The sequence below is a fragment of the Coregonus lavaretus genome, assembly GCF_964263955.1.
Source record: "Coregonus lavaretus genome assembly, chromosome: 13".
NCBI classification, from domain to species: domain Eukaryota; kingdom Metazoa; phylum Chordata; class Actinopteri; order Salmoniformes; family Salmonidae; genus Coregonus; species Coregonus lavaretus.
The window spans coordinates 2,653,330-2,674,625 of NC_140000.1; the positions used below are offsets into that span (position 1 = coordinate 2,653,330).

Genomic DNA, 21,296 nt, shown 5'->3' on the forward strand with positions numbered 1-21,296 from the left:
AAAGTATTGACTCAGGGGTGTGAATACGTATGTAAATGGTATATTTCTGCATTTCATTTTCAATAAATTAGCAAACATTTCTAAAAACATGTTTTCACTTTGCTATGTGGTATTGTGTCAAGATGGGTGAGGAAAAAAATATTTAATCCATTTTAAATTCAGGCTGTAACAAAATTTTTTGAATAAGTCAAGGGGTATGAATATGTTCTGAAGGCACTGTATCTATACTGAACAAAAATATAAACGCAACATGTAAAACGTTGGTCCCATGTTTCATGAGCTGAAATAAAAGATCCCCCAAATTTTTCATATGCACAAAAAGCTTATTTCTCTTAAATGTTGCGCACAAATTTGTTTACATCCCTGTTAATGAGCAATTCTCCTTTGCCAATCAACCTGACAGCTGATTAAACAGCATGATCATTAAACAGGTGCACCTTGTGTTGGGGACAATAAAAGGCCACTTTAAAATGTGCAGTTTTGTCCCACAACACAATGTCACAGATGTCTTGAGGGAGTTTTGAGGGAGCGTGCAATTGGCATGCCGACTGCAGGAATGTCCACTAGAATGTAATGTTCATTTCTCTACTACAGTTGAAGTAGGAAGTTTACATACACCTTAGCCAAATACATTTAAACTCAGTTTTTCACAATTCCTGACATTTAATCCTAGTAAAACTTCCCTGTCTTAGGTCAGTAAGGATCACCACTTTATTTTAATAATGTGAAATGTCAGAATAATAGTAGAGAGAATGATTTATTTCAGCTTTTATTTCTTTCATCACATTCCCATTGGGTCAGAAGTTTACATACACTCAATTAGTATTTGGTAGCATTGCCTTTAAATTGTTTAACTTGGGTCAAATGTTTTGGGTAGCCTTTCACAAGCTTCCCACAATAAGTTGGGTGAATTTTGGCCCATTCCTCCTGACAGAGCTGGTGTAACTGAGTCAGGTTTTCCAAGCTGTTTAAAGACACAGTCAACTTAGTGCATGTAAACATCTGACCCACTGGAATTGTGATACAGTGAATTATAAATGAAATAATCTATCTGTAAACAATTGTTGGAAAAATTACTTGTGTCATGCACAAAGTAGATGTCCTAACCGACTTGCCAAAACTATAGTTTGTTAACAAGTAATTTCTAGAGTGGTTGAAAAACGAGTTTTAATGACTCCAACCTAAGTGTATGTAAACTTCTGACTTCAACTGTAAATGTAAACAAAAGAGTGAAGGTTAGAGACAGAAGATATTTAGGATTCTATGCTGCACTATAATGACAACAGACAGGACGTAATGAGAGGTTAGTATGTTCAGCATTTTCAGAAAGCTCTGCTGATTCATGTCCAGTAATCCGCTCATAGAAAACAAACAGTGCGTCTGTCTACTGTAGGACTGTGTGTGTGTGTTTGGGCCCTGTTTCTGGACGTCTCACTCACCACACTCACTCTCCAGCACACTGACTGCCTCTCCATCCTCCATGGTTGTCTTGAGGAGCTGGAGCAGAGAGGAACGTGTGGCTGCTGGCAGGGCTGACAGCAGCTGGAAATGACTACTCAGTTTCTCCAGTTCTGCCAACACACAAACAACAGACACTTTGCATCTAGAGGAAGTTTGACTCAGCTGCCACCGTATAACAGAGATTTCACAACCAGAAAACTACCATAAGTACGATTTGACTGCAACCACAATGGGACATAAATAATGTGTAAAAAATCAATTGTTAGAGAAAACATAATGATCTCTACAAGGCAGTGCCTTCCTAAGACCCTGAACCTTTTACATGAAGCAACATGATCCTCCCTATGATATCCTTTGTTGATAGAACATGACCTACACAAACAACCTCTGGACCTTAATGGTCCTACTGTAGGACACGCTAGACATTGGCCCTGTACAAACTCATGAACAACCATTATGTCAAATGTGTTGTAAATCACATCTACAACCTGAGTGTGACAGGGCCATGAAGGGTTTCACATAAAGAACAACATGTAACATTCCATTCAGTATCCGTCGACCACTAGACCAGGGATGGGGAACTTTGATTGGGGTGGTGGCCACAAACAATCTGAACTCATCATGAGGGTCCACTGTGGTTTGCGGGTCTGAACTCATCATGAGGGTCCACAGTGGCTCGCGGGTCTGAACTCATCATGAGGGTCCGCAGTGGCTCGCGGGTCTGAACTCATCATGAGGGTCCACAGTGGTTCGCGGGTCTAAACTCTTCATGAGGGTCCGCAGTGGCTCGCGGGTCTAAACTCATCATGAGGGTCCGCAGTGGCTCGCGGGTCTGAACTCATCATGAGGGTCCTCAGTGGCTCGCGGGTCTGAAATCATCATGAGGGTCCGCAGTGGCTCGCGGGTCTAAACTCATCATGAAGGTCCACAGTGGCTCGCGGGTCTGAACTCATCATGAGGGTCCTCAGTGGCTCGCGGGTCTGAACTCATCATGAGGGTCCTCAGTGGCTTGCGGGTCTGAACTCATCATGAGGGTCCTCAGTGGCTCGCGGGTCTGAACTCATCATGAGGGTCCTCAGTGGCTCGCGGGTCTGAACTCATCATGAGGCTCCTCAGTGGCTCGCGGGTCTAAACTCATCATGAGGGTCCTCAGTGGCTCGCGGGTCTAAACTCATCATTAGGGTCCACAGTGGCTCGCGGGTCTGAACTCATCATGAGGGTCCTCAGTGGCTCGCGGGTCTGCGGACCCACATCCATACACACACATGCAGTCATATTTTGCCCTAAGCAACAATGTTTGCAGTTTTTAATATGATATCTGAGTGAGAGTGACTAACAAAATCAATGGGGGACCCCTGGTTGGTAATTCGAAACATGATGACTACAAGTTTAGATAGCAGGCGAGACTGATTTACCAATCTAAAAAATGTTAGCTGACATGGGTGAGTGACTGTCAGTGACTGACAAAACAAGACAGAAACTGCTAATGCACAACCAAATGTCGAAACTGCACCTTGTGTATTCTACTAATCTAACTCTCAACAATAAATTGAGACCCAGACTGAGTTCCCCCCAAAAAAATCTAATAATAATAATAACAATAACATCAATTTAAATTGGTCCGCGGGCCTATAAAAGGAGGGATGAACTTGGGTGTTCTTGGGCCCACAGAAGCTCATCAGTTCCCCCCCCCGCTGGACCTCTATGACCTAGAACGGCTGGGTCGTCACAATCCTATTCTTCACCACCGCAAACACCTCCCTGGCCTTCTCACGGGTCTGCTGGATCAGACAGTGGGACATGTCCAAAAGCCTGCAGGAGAGACACAAATAAATCAGAGAGTTGTGCTTTGATGAGGGCAAAGATGATTCAAATAAATCAGAGAGTTGTCCTTTGATGAGGGCAAAGATGATTCAAATAAATCAGAGCGTTGTCCTTTGATGAGGGCAAAGATGATTCAAATAAATCAGAGAGTTGTCCTTTGATGAGGGCAAAGATGATTCAAATAAATCAGAGAGTTGTCCTTTGATGAGGGCAAAGATGATTCAAATAAATCAGAGAGTTGTCTTTTGATGAGGGCAAAGATGATTCAAATAAATCAGAGAGTTGTCCTTTGATGAGGGCAAAGATGATTCAAAGTTATTATGTTTCTTGGATGATTATAAAGTAGCTTGGAGAAATCCAGTCTGTTCGTACATTACACTCCTTGTTTTGCCAAATATGACAAGCAGTGTCAAGGAGTGGAATGTTAGCACAAACAGACTGGATTTCTCCAGGCTACGCATAAAGCTGTATTCAGCTTCATTAATACATTTACTGGTATTATACATCTATAAAAAAAATATAACTATTGCTACAACCTAAATAAAATCTACAAAGTTTTGTTGAAGGTCACTGTATTATTTTTAATTTGAATTGGTGTTGGGCAGTTAGCAAAGAAGAAACAGTGATCATGAGGAAAGATGCCGTGATATACAGTGCATTCGGAAAGTATTCAGACCCCTTGACTTTTTCCACATTTTGTTACAGCCTTATTCTAAAATGGATTAAATTGTTTATTCCCTCATAAATCTACACACAATACCGCATAATGACAGAGCAAAAACAGTTTTGCTGCCACCACCATGCTTAACTGTAGGGATGGTGCCAGGTTTCCTCCAGACATGACACTTGGCATTCAGGCCAAATAGTTCAATCTTGGTTTCATCAGAACAGAGAATCTTGTTTCTCATGGTCTGAGAGTCTTTAGGTGCCTTTTGGCGAACTCCAAGTGGGCTGTCACGTGCCTTTTACTGAGGAGTGGCCACTCTACCATAAAGGCCTGATTGGTGTAGTGCTGCAGAGATGGTTGTCCTTCTGGAAGGTTCTCCCATCTCCACAGAGGAACTCTAGAGCTCTGTCAGAGTGACCATGGGGTTCTTGTTCAGGGGGGATAGAGATGGGGACAATAGGAATAGGAATAATGGAGATGAAGACTGCTTCCATTGTCACAAACCACTGGAGAAATGAGTGTCCAAAGAGATTGGAACCACAGAGGAGAGGAGGTAGATCAGAACAGGAACACCCCTTAGGGTAAACAACATCTTTGATACAGCAATGCCCACAGGTACAAGTAGATCAATCTGGCCCAAACATTATGGTAAACATACAGGGAAAACAAATTCCTATGTTGGTAGATACAAGTGCTACTACATCCCCTTTTGGTAAAGAAACTGGACTTGACCTACCTCTAACTAATAAAACTATAAACGCTTATGGGATTTTCTCCACCCCGGTAATACATTTTGGAACAAAACCCATACCCTGTTCAATACTGTAGGACCAATGAATGTTGAACATGATTTTCTGTATTCACCCACTCAACCGTTCAACTTGCTAGGTAGAGACTTGTTAACTAAACTTAATGCTATGATTGATTGTACTCCCGATGGAGTTTTCGTTGATATCCCTAATGATGAAGTTCTAAACCAATTCGCAGGTAGGGAAATCTGAACCACTCCCCGAGACGGAGTGGGAAACTGGCTCTGTTTCCCAGTCTATCCTGTCTCAGGTGCCAGAAACCTTATGGACAGAGCACTCCAATGACCGTGGACTGATAGGAAGCGCTAGCCCAGTTATAATAAATGTTGATCCTAGAAAAAAACTCTAGTCGTGAGAGCTACCTTAAAAAGGAAGCTCCCTCCAAAATGTATCTCTCCCCTTCTGAATTGGCCAAAGTTTTTTATAATTTCGGCAGATTACATATTAATCTCAAAATAATAGACATTTAATGAGTGTGAAGCAGAAAGTGAATATCCAATGGAAATTGATAATAAATATATATAATAACATTGTTAGGGTAGACTAATGCAAACAATAAGGAGAAAGTAAAAGGGGACAATGGCATCCTGATGAACAGAAGTTATCATGTTTGTTTTGTTTGTTTTTAAACCTTACAATAGGGGTAAAAGCAGAACATTGTTCGAGAGTAATCTGTGTGTATTAGCAGTAGTGATTGAGAGGGTTTTCCTATTGGAAATAGTAAAGGGTCCTAGTTGAAGGAAACAGATATGGAGACTAGTGAAAGTAACAAAGACAGTGATAAAGAAAGTAAAACGGAAAGATTCATGGTACTCATGATCTATCAGTTGATGTCAAATTTAATGAGTGTTGACAGTATGTGAATGGTAATATGTTATTAGTGGCTTTCAAATAGCACTCTAATAATGCAATATCTTAGTAATTTGAAGAAGCTATGGTCACATGATGAATACAAGTGTGAAAAGCATTTGGTTGCCATTGTTTGGTTTTATTATGCTCCTAAGCGAACAGAGGGATTGAGCCTTGGGACTGATATTAAATTACAGGCCGCAATGTGATGTTTGGGTTAAAGACTGTCACGATCGTTATTAGAAGCGGACCAAGGCGCTTGAACGTGGCAAATAAACTTTGAACTTGAAACACTAATGAAGCACCAAAATGCAGAATTGTACAGCATATCTGAACTGGATAACTTTATTCATTTTAACATTGGCGTCAAGTCAGCTATTGTGTGGCAATAAAAACAACATACATTTCAATAGTTCAGTACAATGTTTGCCTTGTTTTCATAAACTCAGAACCAAACCCAATCTCAGCTGTTTGCCATTTATTTATTAGAGTTTAAGTTATTCTGCAAACATCACATTGAAATTCCTCATTAAACTTCAGATCTTCACATATGAGTCATTTAGTTAGACGCCATCAGTGTTTTAAGGTTAGTAATGACTATGCTGTCAATTGTCACACACCTCCACCTTCATGATTGCACGACTACTGCTTGACATTGAGGCCTTGATGGTCACATAATCACCTTTATAAGTGATACTGGAGCCATCTGCTTTACCCCTGACAAATCTTATCTCCTCACTGCTATACATCTCATTATAAAGAGTTTCATCACATCTTTTGTCATTGTTGAAGATTCCCACTGCAAACCAGTTTGAGTACAAGTTATAGTCATAGGGCACAGAGAACATGACAGCTATTATCTCGGTGTGCATATTCTTGGAGGGATTGAAGAGATCATAGGTGAAAACACCAACAGCACCCCTTGCTGTGTCAGAGGTCTTGGTGAACGTGCTGATGTCTCTTTTTGAGGGTCCCACAGTAGGCTGCAAGGGTCTTAAGTTGTAGCCACTGTACATGTAGACCCTAATGATTAAAAAAAACATCACAAGGTTACTCCAAAAGGCACCAAAATAGAAATCAATCACACTTCTTGTAAGAGCAAAACAATTTGACAGCTTGGAGGCAGAGGGGCGTAAGTGCTATTCTGGCCTAAAATTACACAAATTATGCATTGGTAAATGAGCAACACAATCTCACACTCAATTCGTGCAAATATGTACAAAAAGTATTTCAAATAAAATAAAATAAAATGTTATTGGTCACATACACATATTTAGCAGATGTTATTGCGGGTGAAGCGAAATGCTTGTGTTCCTAGCTCCAACAGTACAGTACTGTCTAATAATTCACAACAATACACACAAATCTTAAAGTAAAAGAATGGAATTAAGAAATATATAGATATTAGATTGAGCAATGTCGGAGTGGCATTGACTAAAATACACTAGAATAGAATACAGTACATAGATATGAGATGAGTAAAGCAGTATGTAAACATTATTAAAATGACTAGTGTTCCATTATTAAAGTGGCCAGTGATTCCAAGTCTATGTATATAGGGCAGCAGCCTCTAAGGTGCAGGGTTGCGTAACCGGGTGGAAGCCGCCTAGTGATGGCTATTTAACAGTCTGATGGCCTTGAGATAGAAGCTGTTTTTCAGTCTCTCTGTCCCAGCTTTGATGCACCTGTACTGACCTCGACATTTGGATGATAGCGAGGTGAACAGGTCGTGGCTCGGGTGGTTGATGTCCTTGATGGTCTTTTTGGCCTTCCTGTGACATCGGGTGCTGTAGGTGTCCTGGAGGGCAGGTCGTTTTCCCCAGGTGATGTGTTGGGCAGACCGCGGTTGCGGGCGGTGCAGTTGCCGTACCAGGCAGTGATACAGCCCGACAGGATGCTCTCAATTGTGCATCTGTAAAATTTGTGAGGGTTTTAGGGGCCAACCAAATTTGTTCAGCATCCTGAGGTTGAAGAGGCGCTGTATCACTGCCTGGGGTGGACCATTTCAGATTGTCAGTGATGTGTACGCCGAGGAACTTGAAGCTTTTCACCTTCTCCACTGCGGCCCCGTCGATGTGGATAAGGGCGTGCTCCCTCTGCTGTTTCGTGAAATCCACGATCAGCTCCTTTGTTTTGTTGACATTGCGTGAGAGATTATTTTCCTGGCACCACTCTCCCAAGGCCGTTACCTCCTCCCTGTAGGCTGTCTCGTCATTGTTGGTAATCAGGCCTACTACTGTTGTGTCATCTGCAAACTTGATGATTGAGTTGGAGGCGTGTGTGGCCACGCAGTCATGGGTGAGCAGGGAGTACAGGAGGGGGCTGAGCACGCACCCTTGTGGGGCCCCTGTGATGAGGATCAGTGAAGTGGAGGTGTTGTTTCCTACCTTCACCACCTGGGGGCGGCCCGTCAGGAAGTCCAGGACCCAGTTGCACAGGGCGGGGTTCAGACCCAGGGCCCCAAGCTTAATGATGAGCTTGGAGGGTACTATGGTGTTGAAGGCTGAGCTATAGTCAATGAACAGCATTCTTACATAGGTATTCCTCTTGTCCAGATGGGATAGGGCAGTGTGCAGTGCGATGGTGATTGCATCGTCTGTGGATCTATTGGGACGGTAAGCAAATTGAAGTGGGTCTAGGGTGTCAGGTAAGGTAGAGATGATATGATCCTTAACAAGCCTCTCAAAGCACATCATGATGACAGAAGTGAGTGCTATGGGGCGATAGACATTTAGTTACTTTTGCTTTCTTGGGTACAGGAACAATGGTGGACAGCAGACTGGGATAGGGAGAGATTGAATATGTCCGTAAACACTCCAGCCAGCTGGTCTGCGCATGCTCTGAGGACGCGGCTAGGGATGCCGTTTGGGCCCAGCAGCCTTGCGAGGGTTAACACGCTTAAATGTCTTACTCACGACGGCCACCGAGAAGGAGAGCCCACAGTCCTTGTTAGCGGGCTGCGTCGGTGGCACTGTGTTATCCTCAAAGCATACACCCCCGCCTTTCTTCTTCCTGGAGAGTTCTTTATTCCTGTCTAAGCATTGTACTGAGAACCCAGCTGTCTGGAAGCAAGACGTCGGTGTCCGCGAGGTGGCAGGTTTTCCCTTTGTAGTCCGTGATTGTCTGTAGACCCTGCCCCATACGTCTCGTGTCTGAGCCGTTGAATTGCGACTCCACTTTGTCTCTGTACTGACGTTTTGGCTGTTTGATTGCCTTACGGAGGGAATAACTACACTGTTTGTATTCAGCAATATTCCCAGTCATCTTGCCGCGGTTAAATGCGGTGGTTCGTGCTTTCATTTTTTTCGCAAATGCTGCCATCTATCCACGGTTTCTGGTTTGGGTAGGTTTTAATAGTCACAGTGGGTACAACATCTCCTATACACTTCCTGATGAACTCAGTCACCGTATCTGTGTATTCGTCAATGTTATTCTCAGAGGCTACCCAGAACATATCCCAGTCCACGTGATCAAAACAATCTTGAAGCATGGATACCGGTTGGTCAGATCAGTGTTGAATAGACCTTAGCACGGGTACCTCCTGTTTGAGTTTCTGCCTATAGGAAGGGAGGAGCAAAATTGAGTCGTGATCAGATTTGCTGAAGGGATGGCGGGGGAGGGCCTTGTTGGCATTTCGAAAAGTTGAGTAGCAGTGGTCCAATGTTTTTCCAGTGAGAGTACATCAGTCAATGTGTTGAAAGAACTTCGGTAGCGTTTTCCTCAAATTTGCTTTGTTAAAATCCCCAGCTACGATAAATCAGAATATGTGGTTTCCAGTTTGCATAAAGTTCCGTGTAGTTCTTTGAGGGCTGTTGTGGTATCGGCTTGAGGGGGAATATACACGGCTGTGACTACAACCGAAGAGAATTCTCTTGGGAGGTAATAGAGTCGGCATTTGATTGTGAGGTATTCTAGGTCGGGTGAACAAAAGGACTTGAGGTTCTGTATGTTATCACAATCACACCATGACTAGTTAATCATGAAACATACACCCCCGCCTTTCTTCTTCCTGGAGAGTTCTTCATTCCTGTCTAAGCATTGTACTGAGAACCCAGCTGGCTGTATTGACGGGACAGTAAATCCAGAGAGAGCCATGTTTCCGTGAAACAGAGTATGATACAATTCCTGATGTCTCTCTGGAAGGAGATCCTCGCCCTGAGCTCATCTACTTTATTATCCAGAGACTGAACATTAGCGAGTAATATAGCGGTGGATGGTGTTTACGCCTCCTAAGTCGGACTAGAAGTCCACTTCGAATACCTCTTCTCCGCTGGCGGTGTTTTGGAGCAGTCTCTGGAATAAGTTAAATTGCCCTGGGGTGTACGAACTAAGGATCCAATTTGGGAAAGTCGTATTCCTGGTCGTAATGCTGGTGAGTTACCGCCATTCTGATATCCAAAAGTTATTTCCGGCTGTATGTAATAACACAAAAAAAATATTGGCTAACAATGTAAGAAATAACACACAAAAAAACAATATACTGCAAAGTTGCTTAGGAGCTAGAAGCAGAGCTGCCATATCTGTCGGCGCCATATCTGTCGGCGCCAATTTCAGCAGATTTTGTGCGTTTTTGTGCATTTCTGTGTAGCTTAATTATTATTTAATAATTATAATATAATAGTAGCCTTACGTTGTTTTTTAAATTAATGCCAATACTGTTTTCTATGCTTGTTTTCGTTTAATACTTTGGGACACTGTTGCACTTGTAGTCAGAAAGTCCCTTTTTTCATGTAGGCAACAGTAGGCCTACACAAATTTCTTCATAATGCATTATATACATGGCTCCACTTTTTCGTGTACATTACACCATTTCTTTCATTATGCATTTTATACAAGGCTATGTCGAATTTTATGAGGGTTGCTAGATTGGAGAAAAAATACAGATTTTTCTGTTTTGTTTTTGTGGTATCGATGAAGGTATTTGATTGGGGAATGGGGAAAAATGTTTATGATGAGAAATTATAATACACACCATAATACACACACACGCACACAAACACTTACACACATATACACACTCACTTTGTTTGTACTCATGTTATAGCCAACTCTTGACATTTGTATGAATTATTTTAAATAAAATATTTGTATCTTGTTGTCATGTATTCATTATCTTTAACTGGTTAACTGTTTGTAGTTTGCATGTTTCAGTAATGAATAACATGATTAAATAGTATTACATCTCTGCTTGATTTAGTTTTTGGTATATTTGGCATTTTTATACATATTCTGTATTTCCACTGAAGAAAGCAAAAATGAATCAACTCAATACTGTAAATAAATGGACACTACTTGTTATAAAATGGAAATTGCTATCCGTAAATAAATGGTGAGAAATGCTCAGTGTGAAGGCATTCGGCTATGGGTTTCACAGTCCTATAATAATGATACAAGTTATATCACCTTAAAAAGGGTATTTGGTGGTGTAGGAGAGTCTGACATGTAACCCCTAACTTGAGTTCAGTCTTCGCCAATGAGAACCAAGAGGGGCCTAGCTTCATCCTTCACGACTGGGAAAGGCCTCTATTCTAGGCCGTAGAAAATCCTACATCCATCTCATTAGATCAGAACAGGATGGTTTAACAGTGATTCATATTACTGGTTTGCATCCTAAAAAAGGATAGTTGTGTTTTGCTGCATAACACACTTACATTATTTGTCTACCCATAGGATGTGGATCATTGTCAGGTTATTTGATATAAGCTTCAGTAACAAAAGAACACCATGGTTGTAATAACACTTTAAACAAGTAGTTTGTAAATGTGTAGAATGTGTTTGATTTGGGTCCATACTGGTAAGTTAACTTACGTAAATTAGACAGTCACAGAGGATTTTCTTCTGAATAACTGGTCAGGGCATAGCAGTTTCCATTCAGCTTCAGGCAGCTTTTATGTAAGGCTTGATCACACTTGTAGTGACTACTTCTATCCATCACTCCCATTGTTGCTTATCCATTGCTAACTAGATACATCAATGTAATTACACCCAACACACTGTTGAAAAACAGAATGCTTCCCACCACTAGATCACATAACTAGACGTGAGCTGAGCGGGATGCTAATGCTGCCACCAATGTAGCCACCAAAAGCTACAACAGTGACTCTAACCTACGTGGCAAAGTGAGCTCTAACGGCCGTTGCCATGAAAGCCTAGTAGGCCTCTGGGCAGAAGCAGTAGGCCTACAATGCTGGCATATGCCTCGTTACAATATATAACATGATTGACACGACTATATTAACCATCATGAAACGGCCTTGGAAGTGCCATAAATTTAAGCCAACATAATTCATTATTTTACATTTAACTGCATTGATATGGCTTGATTGATCATAGTTCAGACTCGTTATAGTTGTAAATACCATGCAGTCGCACCAGGTCAATTTAAAGCAAACAGATTTTTTTTGCAGGTCTTCTGTTTCCCCACATTTATTGGTGAATAAATGTCCCATCATGAAAATGTATCCCCATTCTCCAATCAAATACCTTCATCGATACCACACAAAAAACAAACAAATAGAGCTTTTTACACCAATCTGGCAACCCTCATAAAATCGGACATAACGCCAGTATCCAAAAGTATTAAGCGAAAACATGCATAGAAAACAGCATTGGCATTAATACATAATAAAAAAGCGTAAGGCTACTATTATATTATAAATATTTCGGTGAAAACCTGGTTGATTAACAATATTGTGTTGTTAACACATTTGTTTTTTATATATAAATCAATGTGGGACACAAAAAAAGGTAGTGCATTACTTCAATACATTTCAAAAGTTTCCCCACCAAAACTGTATTTTCCTATGAATTAAGTTGCACAAAAATGTGTGTATTTTCACACGAATTAAGCCACACAAAAACGCACGAAATCTGCTAAAATACTTTTGGTACATATTTGCACTAATTGAGTGTGAGATTGTGTTACTTTTCCTTGACAGAATAATTATTCTCCACTTTGACCGTGCACTTTCGGCAATAGAGGCGATCGGCCGATTTCTGGGGGTCTGTACTCCCAAAATTGACTGCTTTTGTGCCTGCCAGTTAACTAGCAGTTCTCAGCTGTTAGAAGGCAATGACTAGCAGTTTTTTACTCGCAATAAAAACGGATGATTGCCATCATTTTTTCCCGAGTTATTACTGGTTTATTTAATGTAACAAACCAAACATAAAACCTTGTAAACGTTTCATGGTCACCTCATAAACAATGCATTTACACCTGGCGTTTCCTTGAAACAGGCATTTATTTGCAGAAATTTGTGGCGTTGCCAGGCTATTAAAAGAGACAGGCAGCTATTTCAGACTGCGTTTAACAAGTTTTACGGTAATAGAAAGAGGACACTGTAAGCAAATTGTTCCCGGAAGGCAGGGTTGCCATGTTCGCTCATTTTCAAGCCTTTGGGCTACATTGATGACAACTTTTTACCAGTTGTAGGTAGGCTATTTAGAATCATTATGGAGACACCTATTTTTTTCCAACCCTTTTACAATAAAACATATTAACACGCTAGAAATGATGCGCATCAAGAAATAACGGCCACAAAACACTGGAAGACGACTTTGGGTGTACTAGAGCGCATTAGAACAATTTGCGTGGAGATGGTTTAAACTACATTCTAATATCGACTTTGCTTATGGAAAACAGTTTCAAGCAAAGTGTTTTACACATGCTCAGTTCTAGGGTCTGGGGGGATGTACTAGTGGACATTTGAAATGGACGTTATGGAACTCCCTAGCGTGACTCTGTTATGCGGAAAAGTCCTCAATGAAATGGACAAATGTGAAAAATGACACCTTTGCATCTGTTGGCCTATTAGCCTATTCATTGATATGCCATTGTAGGTTACTGTTGGCTACCATTTGGCACAATAAATATGTTGAAATGACTATATCCCTGGAGTCATTGCAAATCAATTTGTGCCACTTGTGTAGCCTACCTGGAGCTGGCACACGGATTTAATAAATCGCCCATAACTTCAGTTTATTGTTGTTGTAACCTTGTGTTATTATGCAATTATTAATGGACATGTTTAGTTAATTAAAATATAAGTTATCAAAGCTCTATCGCAATTGCCGATCAATTGTTTAGGCTACAGGTAAAAAAGAAAAAAAGAAACACTGGCTGTTGTTGACAAGCATATTCAGTTCATATACATATTATTAATATTTAATTCAGTGATTGAAATTATGACCCCATCCTCAGTAGCCTATTCCAGCTGGCTATTGGGAAACACAAGCACTTCTTAACTCGAAATCGCCTCGCTATTCATGTTGAATAAATTATTCTGCTAATTTGAACTAAACAAACTGTTATGTGGGCAGCTTGTCTCTCCCTTTTCTGTTTCCCTTCCTCCTGGTTTTGTCCCCTCTTTGTCTGTTGTATCTGTATGTGTGTTTGTCCCCATTATGTTGGTGCGTCTGCCGGTGTGTGTCTGGAGTGGATCGGGGGGCGTGCTCAGGATCTGCCTCTCCTGTGCAGCTGCGGGTTGTTTCCAGTGATTCCTGCCTACGCAGCTGCATCCTATTCTCTCATCAACCTGCACTACTAATTCCTGGGCATGGCTCTCCACCGGCGCCAGATCGTTGTTCTTACTAGAGCGTTCAGACATACCTCCCAACCTGCCTGCGTGCCTGCCTTCCTGCCTGCCTGCCTGCCTGCCTGCCTGCCTCAGCCTCTCCTTCCTCCGGAGCCGACTAGCCCACTCTGTTCCTTTTCTTCAGTTGTTTTTGGACTAAGACAAATGTAACTTTTATTAAAATAATTTTTGTTTCTTCCACTCCCTTAGTCGTGTTTTGTTTCTCTGATTGCTGGGTTTAACCATAGCGTAACAGAACGATCTGGCCATGGACCCAACAGAGAAACAGCACGGGGCAGACAAAGACAGCTTCCAACAAGCTATCCAGGCTCAAGGAACGTTGCTAGGACAGCATGACCAATTGATTTGGACTCTTTTGGAAAATAATCATCAACTGCTGAACCAGGTGACTCAGTTAACAACACAAGTCTCTAAATTGTCTGTTATCAGTTCTCCATCTCTCTCTGACCCCCAGTTTGATGCACCCCAAGTTGTTTCCTCTGACATTATGCAGGCTTCGTTCCATCGGGAACCCCCTGTCACGTCGCCTGAACCGTTCAATGGAGAATTGGACAAGTGCCGGGGATTTTTGCTTCAGTGTGACTTGATTTTTCGGCAGAGACCACTGTCGTTTTCTACTGATTCCTCTAAGGTACATTATGTTCTGGGGCTGTTAAGAGGGAGAGCTCTGGTTTGGGCTGAGGCTGTGTGCTCAAATCAAACTTTGACTGGATTGACTTTTGCTGATTTTTCTGCTAAATTGAAGACTGTTTTTGACCATCCTGACCATGTGGGTAATTCCTCCAAGAGACTTTTTAATTTGAGGCAGGGTTCTAACAGTGTGGCTGAGTACTCTATTGAGTTCTGGACTTTGGCAGCGGACTCCAAGTGGAACAATGTGGCACTTCAAGGAGCATTTCTAAACGGTTTGAATGAAGCCATTAAGGATGAACTGGCTGCTCGTGACGAGCCACATGATTTACATTCTCTCGTTTCCCTGTCCATTAAGCTAGACAACCGGTTGCGGGAGAGGCGTCGGGAGAGAGGCGGTCGCCCACATCTAGGAGGACGAGTTCCCCACCCTTCAACCACTCGAGTCTCGCCTCCCCGGAGCCGGCAGCTTCTTGTTCCTGATCCCATCCCGAGCACAGAGGAGGAACCAATGCAAGTGGGTCGAGCTCGACTACCTCCAGCAGAGCGGCAACGGCGCCTCCAGGCGGGTGAGTGCCTGTACTGTGGAGACACCACACACATTCTGGCTACATGCCCTAAGCGACCAAAAGACAAGGCTCGCTCGTAACGGTGGGTCTACTTGCGTAACCTTACGTTTCCAGAGTCATTCCCTGCCACTCTCAGCTTTCATAGACTCAGGTGCAGAAGACAACTTTATTAGCCACCAGTTCGTTACACAAGCTCGTATCCCCGTGGAGCCACTACCTACCCCCATTCGAGTCACAGCCCTTGATGGGCGCCTCCTCGCGGAGATAACTCATCAAACCACCCCCGTTTCCCTAGTGATTTCTAGCAATCATTGTGAAAGCATTCAGTTAAGAGTTATGTCTGGCTCAGCTACCCCCCTAATCCTTGGCTTCTTTTGGTTGGCTCTTCACAACCCACAAATTGATTGGACACGTCACACCATTCTCAGTTGGAGCACTAACTGCCATTCAGAGTGCCTTAGGTCAGCGGTTCCCCCCACTAAGTGTAACCCAACTCATCCCTCAGCTCCTCCCGATCTGTCATCTGTCCCCAAAGAATACCATGACTTAGCTGAGGTTTTCAGTAAGGACAAGGCTCTGTCTCTACCACCACATAGGCCTTATGATTGCCCTATTGAACTGCTTCCTGGTGCTCCCTTGCCCTCTAGTCGCTTATACAATCTGTCCCGACCGGAAAGAGAGGCAATGGAGCAGTATATTGGTGATTCTCTGGCCTCGGGCATAATCCGTCCCTCGTCGTCTCCTTTGGGTGCAGGTTTCTTTTTCGTTGAAAAGAAAGACAAGTCGTTACGCCCCTGTATCGATTTCAGGGGTTTAAACAACATAACTGTTAAAAACAAGTATCCCCTTCCACTCATCAACTCAGCTTTTGAACCTCTGCATGGCGCCACAGTTTTCTCCAAGCTCGACCTCAGGAACGCTTATCACCTTGTCAGAATCCGAAAGGGAGATGAGTGGAAAACCGCTTTCAACACTCCACTGGGGCATTTTGAGTATTTGGTCATGCCCTTTGGGCTCTCAAACGCCCCTGCTGTATTCCAAGCCATGGTGAACGATGTTCTTAGGGATTTTTTGAACCGTTTTGTCTTTGTATACCTGGCTGATATTCTTGTTTTTTCCAAGTCACCCGAGGAGCATGAGTCACACGTCCGTCAAGTCCTTCAACGGCTCTTGGAGAATAAGCTGTACGTCAAAGCAGAAAAGTGTGAGTTCCACAAACAGTCTACATCGTTCCTTGGTTTCATCATTGAGAGCGGGCAGGTGAAGGCGGACCCCGAGAAGATCCGGTTAGTGACGGAATGGCCCACACCCACCACCCGTAAGCAACTTCAATGATTTTTGGGCTTTTCTAACTTCTACCGTAGATTCATTAAGGGTTTTAGTAAAGTGGTGGCACCCCTTACTAGACTCACATCCCCAAAAGTCCCTTTTCTGTGGTCCCCTGAGGCGGAGCAGGCGGTAGGGGTTTTGAAGGAACTGTTTTCCACCTCCCCCGTGTTGATACACCCCAATACCTCTCTGCAGTTTATTGTGGAGGTGGACGCGTCTGACTCAGGTCTGGGAGCAGTCCTCTCCCAGCGCTCCCCCACTGACCAAAAGCTTCACTCCTGTGCTTTTTTCTCCAAGAAATTGTCACCCACAGAACGGAATTACGACGTTGGAAACCGGGAACTGCTGGCGGTCAAGCTAGCACTGGAAGAATGGCGGCACTGGCTGGATGGAGCTGAACTGCCGTTTGTGGTCTGGACAGACCACAAAAACTTGGCTTACATTCAAGCCACTAAGAGACTCAACTCACGCCAAGCCAGATGGGCCCTGTTTTTTAGTAGGTTTAACTTTATTCTAACATACAGACCGGGGTCAAGAAATGTTAAACCAGATGCTTTGTCCCGCCAGTTTGCTGACCCTTCGGAGACCAGCGAGCCTGAGGCAGTCCTACCTTCCTCATGCGTCGTGGCGGCAGTACAGTGGGAGATCGAGTCTCTTGTGAAGACTGCACTTGCCACGGACCCGGGACCGGGTGATGGACCTCCCAACCTACTCTTTGTTCCCGAGACGGTCCGGTCTCAGGTGTTGCAGTGGATTCACACCTCCCGTTTTGCTGGTCACCCTGGGATGAGATGCACGTTGACGCTGCTTAAGAGACATTTTTGGTGGCCTTCAATGGAAACTGACGTTCGGGCTTTTGTGGCAGCCTGTTCAACCTGTGCTCGGGGCAAAGCCTCACATCAGTCCCCTTCGGGGCTGCTGCTACCCCTCCCAGTTCCCAGCCGTCCCTGGTCCCACATAGCCATGGATTTTGTCACCGGCCTACCCAAGTCTGAAGGTAATGATACTATACTTACCATTGTGGACAGATTCTCTAAATCTGTTCACTATATAGCATTACCAAAATTACCGTCTGCCAGTGAGACAGCGGACCTCCTAGTTCAACATGTATTCTGTCCCCATGGAATACCTGTGGACATCGTATCTGATAGAGGCCCACAGTTTACTTCCCGTGTTTGGAAGGTTTTCTGTTCTGCTTTGGGTGCTTCCGTTAGTCTGTCCTCAGGGTTTCATCCCCAGACCAACGGTCAAACAGAAAGAGCCAATCAAGACCTCGAAGCAACCCTTCGTTGTGTGGCTGCTCAACATCCATCATCCTGGGCCAAACATCTGCCTTGGATAGAGTACGCCCACAACTCCCTCACCACCTCTGCCACCGGCCTTTCACCCTTCGAGGTAACCATGGGTTATCAACCCCCTCTGTTTCCTGCTCAGGAGAAGGAATTAGCTGTTCCTTCGGTTCAGGAGAACCTCCGCAGCTGCCAGAGAGTGTGGAGCGACGCTCGGGAAGCGTTGCTTCGGACCACCGACAGGAACAAGACGACAGCGGATAGGAGCAGGACTCCCGCACCTGTGTTTCATCCTGGTCAAGAAGTTTGGCTGTCATCAAAGAACGTACCTCTTCGTACCAAATCACGCAAGCTGTCTCCTCGGTACCTGGGTCCGTTTGTGGTGGAGTCCATCGTTAACCCCGCTGCGGTTCGTTTGAAGTTGCCTTCAGCCATGAAGATACACCCTACTTTCCACGTCTCCCAACTGAAACCTGTGTCCTCCAGCCTTTTGTGTCCGCCGGCAGATCCACCTCCACCTGTTCGCCTCATTGACGACCATCCGGCCTACACCGTCAGTAGGCTCCTGGACTCTCGGAGGCGGGGTAGGGGTCTCCAATACCTAGTCGATTGGGAAGGTTATGGACCAGAGGAGAGGTCTTGGGTCCCTAAGCGTTTTGTGTTGGATCCTCAGCTGATCACGGACTTCCATCACGACAACCCTGACAGGCCTGGTGGGTCGCCAGGTGGCGACCATTGAGGGGGGGTACTGTTATGTGGGCAGCTTGTCTCTCCCTTTTCTGTTTCCCTTCCTCCTGGTTTTGTCCCCTCTTTGTCTGTTGTATCTGTATGTGTGTTTGTCCCCATTATGTTGGTGCGTCTGCCGGTGTGTGTCTGGAGTGGATCGGGGGGCGTGCTCAGGATCTGCCTCTCCTGTGCAGCTGCGGGTTGTTTCCAGTGATTCCTGCCTACGCAGCTGCATCCTATTCTCTCATCAACCTGCACTACTAATTCCTGGGCATGGCTCTCCACCGGCGCCAGATCGTTGTTCTTACTAGAGCGTTCAGACATACCTCCCAACCTGCCTGCCTGCCTTCCTGCCTGCCTGCCTGCCTGCCTGCCTGCCTGCCTGCCTGCCTGCCTGCCTGCCTGCCTCAGCCTCTCCTTCCTCCGGAGCCGACTAGCCCACTCTGTTCCTTTTCTTCAGTTGTTTTTGGACTAAGACAAATTTAACTTTTATTAAAATAATTTTTGTTTCTTCCACTCCCTTAGTCGTGTTTTGTTTCTCTGAGTGCTGGGTTTAACCATAGCGTAACACAAACTCCTAAATCGTTCAGTTTACATCTTGCCTACATCTTGCCTACGCTACTGTAGACTATCTGAAATAAGATGTAGGCCTATCAGGGGCTATAGGCTACCTGCATCTATCAAGCAAACCATGGCAAAGTTGAATCACAATCATAAACCCATATTTTAGTCTGTAGCCTATGCCTATACCTAATGAAAGTCAATCTCGCAAATGGGCCATTTTTAACTGTTTGTAGTCTTAACATCTGGCACAAAATAATGGCACAATTGCCAGAAAATAGTCTAACATTCATTTTTTAAAAGTTAGTCCAAGTGTTTGAGATCCTCGATTCAACTTTCATCACTCAAACTCTCCTGGCAGATTTATCTATAGTTATGCACAAACGCAAAACAGATTTATTTAGGTACATTTTAGCTAGACCTGGCAACCCTGCTGGAGGGGCTGCAGTGTTTACCTGGGTTAAAAGGTTTGTCTTTAGGTTCTTCAAGCTTTCCAGGCTTCAGCACATCACTCAGGGTAAAGCCTCTGGACTGGTATTTCGGTTCCTGCCAGAAGCATCCCAATCTGGGCCTGGTCTTCACAATGAGTGAGAGGAGATTCAGTTTACCGGAGCTGTCGTTCAGACTGGACACAGGGATCAGGCTACCGTTATAATCTACTTCCTTCAGCATGGATTTTACGGCCTTGGAAATCATGATGGTTGTGGATCGTGTTTCGGACTACAGCAGATGACAAAGACATCAAAGAAACAAAACTAGGATGAACACATGAACACTCAATCAATACAACAGCTTCTGAAGAGCATTCTAAATACATTTCACACACACATGAAAGTTGGCAAGACACTCAATAATGCAAACACAATCTTTGAAAGGTTCACTTTCCCTGGGAAAATAGTTGATCAGAACAGCGTAGCATTGCTTTTGACAAGACAGGAAATCATTTCAGTCAAAAATGTTGGTCATTCAAGACTATCCTAAGCATGCTGTATATTTTTCTCATCGCAACACTGCAAGACCTTCATTACCAGGTTCGCACTGCTTCTTCCTCTGGGTCCTTATGACTTGGAGATATGTTAAGAATGAGATACTAGTATGTCTGAAATGCATTAGCTAAGAGTTCATTACATAGTAGTAGGAGGAGTCTCTATCTTAACCCCTTCTTGGGAAACGTTCCTCTTCCACTCTTGCATTCCTGCTCTTCACTTGTGTTTTATTTCATGAGAAAATACTGTAACTTTACTAGAAGCAGGCAGAACTCAATGAGAAGCAGACTACATGCCAAATTACTAGGAAGTATATTCCGGTTTGATAAGTGTTGTCATCAGTTTACCAGAGAATAATGCTCCTGTTCATACGTGTAATAGCTCAGTAACTTATCCACATCATCTTTCAGTTTCTTCAGGCTACCGAAGCGCACAGCTTGTGCAATGAGGAATGTTCTCTTTAAGGCCCTGTTCACACTGAAGTTATAGAACTAATGCACAACGCATTTGGTAAAACTGTTATGATACAACAGAGTGTTTCTACACAAACAGTGTTGTGGAGACATTGCACAATGGTTGTGTGAAATATTTTGTGTAGATGAACTACAGTAGTAGCCTACTGTATCATGTGTCCAATGTGTGGTGAATCAGTTGTACAACCTGAGTGTGTACGGGGCCTAACTTTTACTACAGGGTCAAAAAGTCACATCACATACCTCATCACTGTACTGTAGGAGAGTCAAACACTAACAGATGGTTATCAGTTCCAAACTGCAATAACAGTTCAAGGGTACGTTTTAGTTTCAGTTTGAACAAATCACAGGAGCCTTGCAGTAATAACATACTGTAGTATTCTGATGACAAAATGTCTACGTTGTTCAAACACTGTGAATCTCGGCGACATCACAGGAATGGACCATCATACTGACTCCACATGTTGAGCCTTGGGGATGTTATCTTTGAGTATACAATCATTATTAAAAAGAAGAAAAACATCACACT

At 43.6% G+C, this 21,296-nt stretch overlaps 1 protein-coding gene across 1 annotated transcript; it reads right to left on the bottom strand.

Annotated features, from left to right (window-relative positions):
* Window positions 1–1,431: 1,431 nt before the first annotated feature.
* On the bottom strand, window positions 1,432–20,717 carry LOC311139286 (gasdermin-E-like; the record flags this gene model as incomplete). The annotated part of the gene is made up of 3 exons (XM_084174172.1): window positions 20,642–20,717; window positions 19,764–20,028; window positions 1,432–1,571 (listed from the first exon to the last, which is right to left on the bottom strand). Exons 2-3 carry the CDS (start codon window positions 20,002–20,004, stop codon window positions 1,432–1,434), a joined length of 381 nt encoding a protein of 126 aa, XP_084030298.1. The 5' UTR covers window positions 20,005–20,028; window positions 20,642–20,717.
* Window positions 20,718–21,296: the final 579 nt, after the last annotated feature.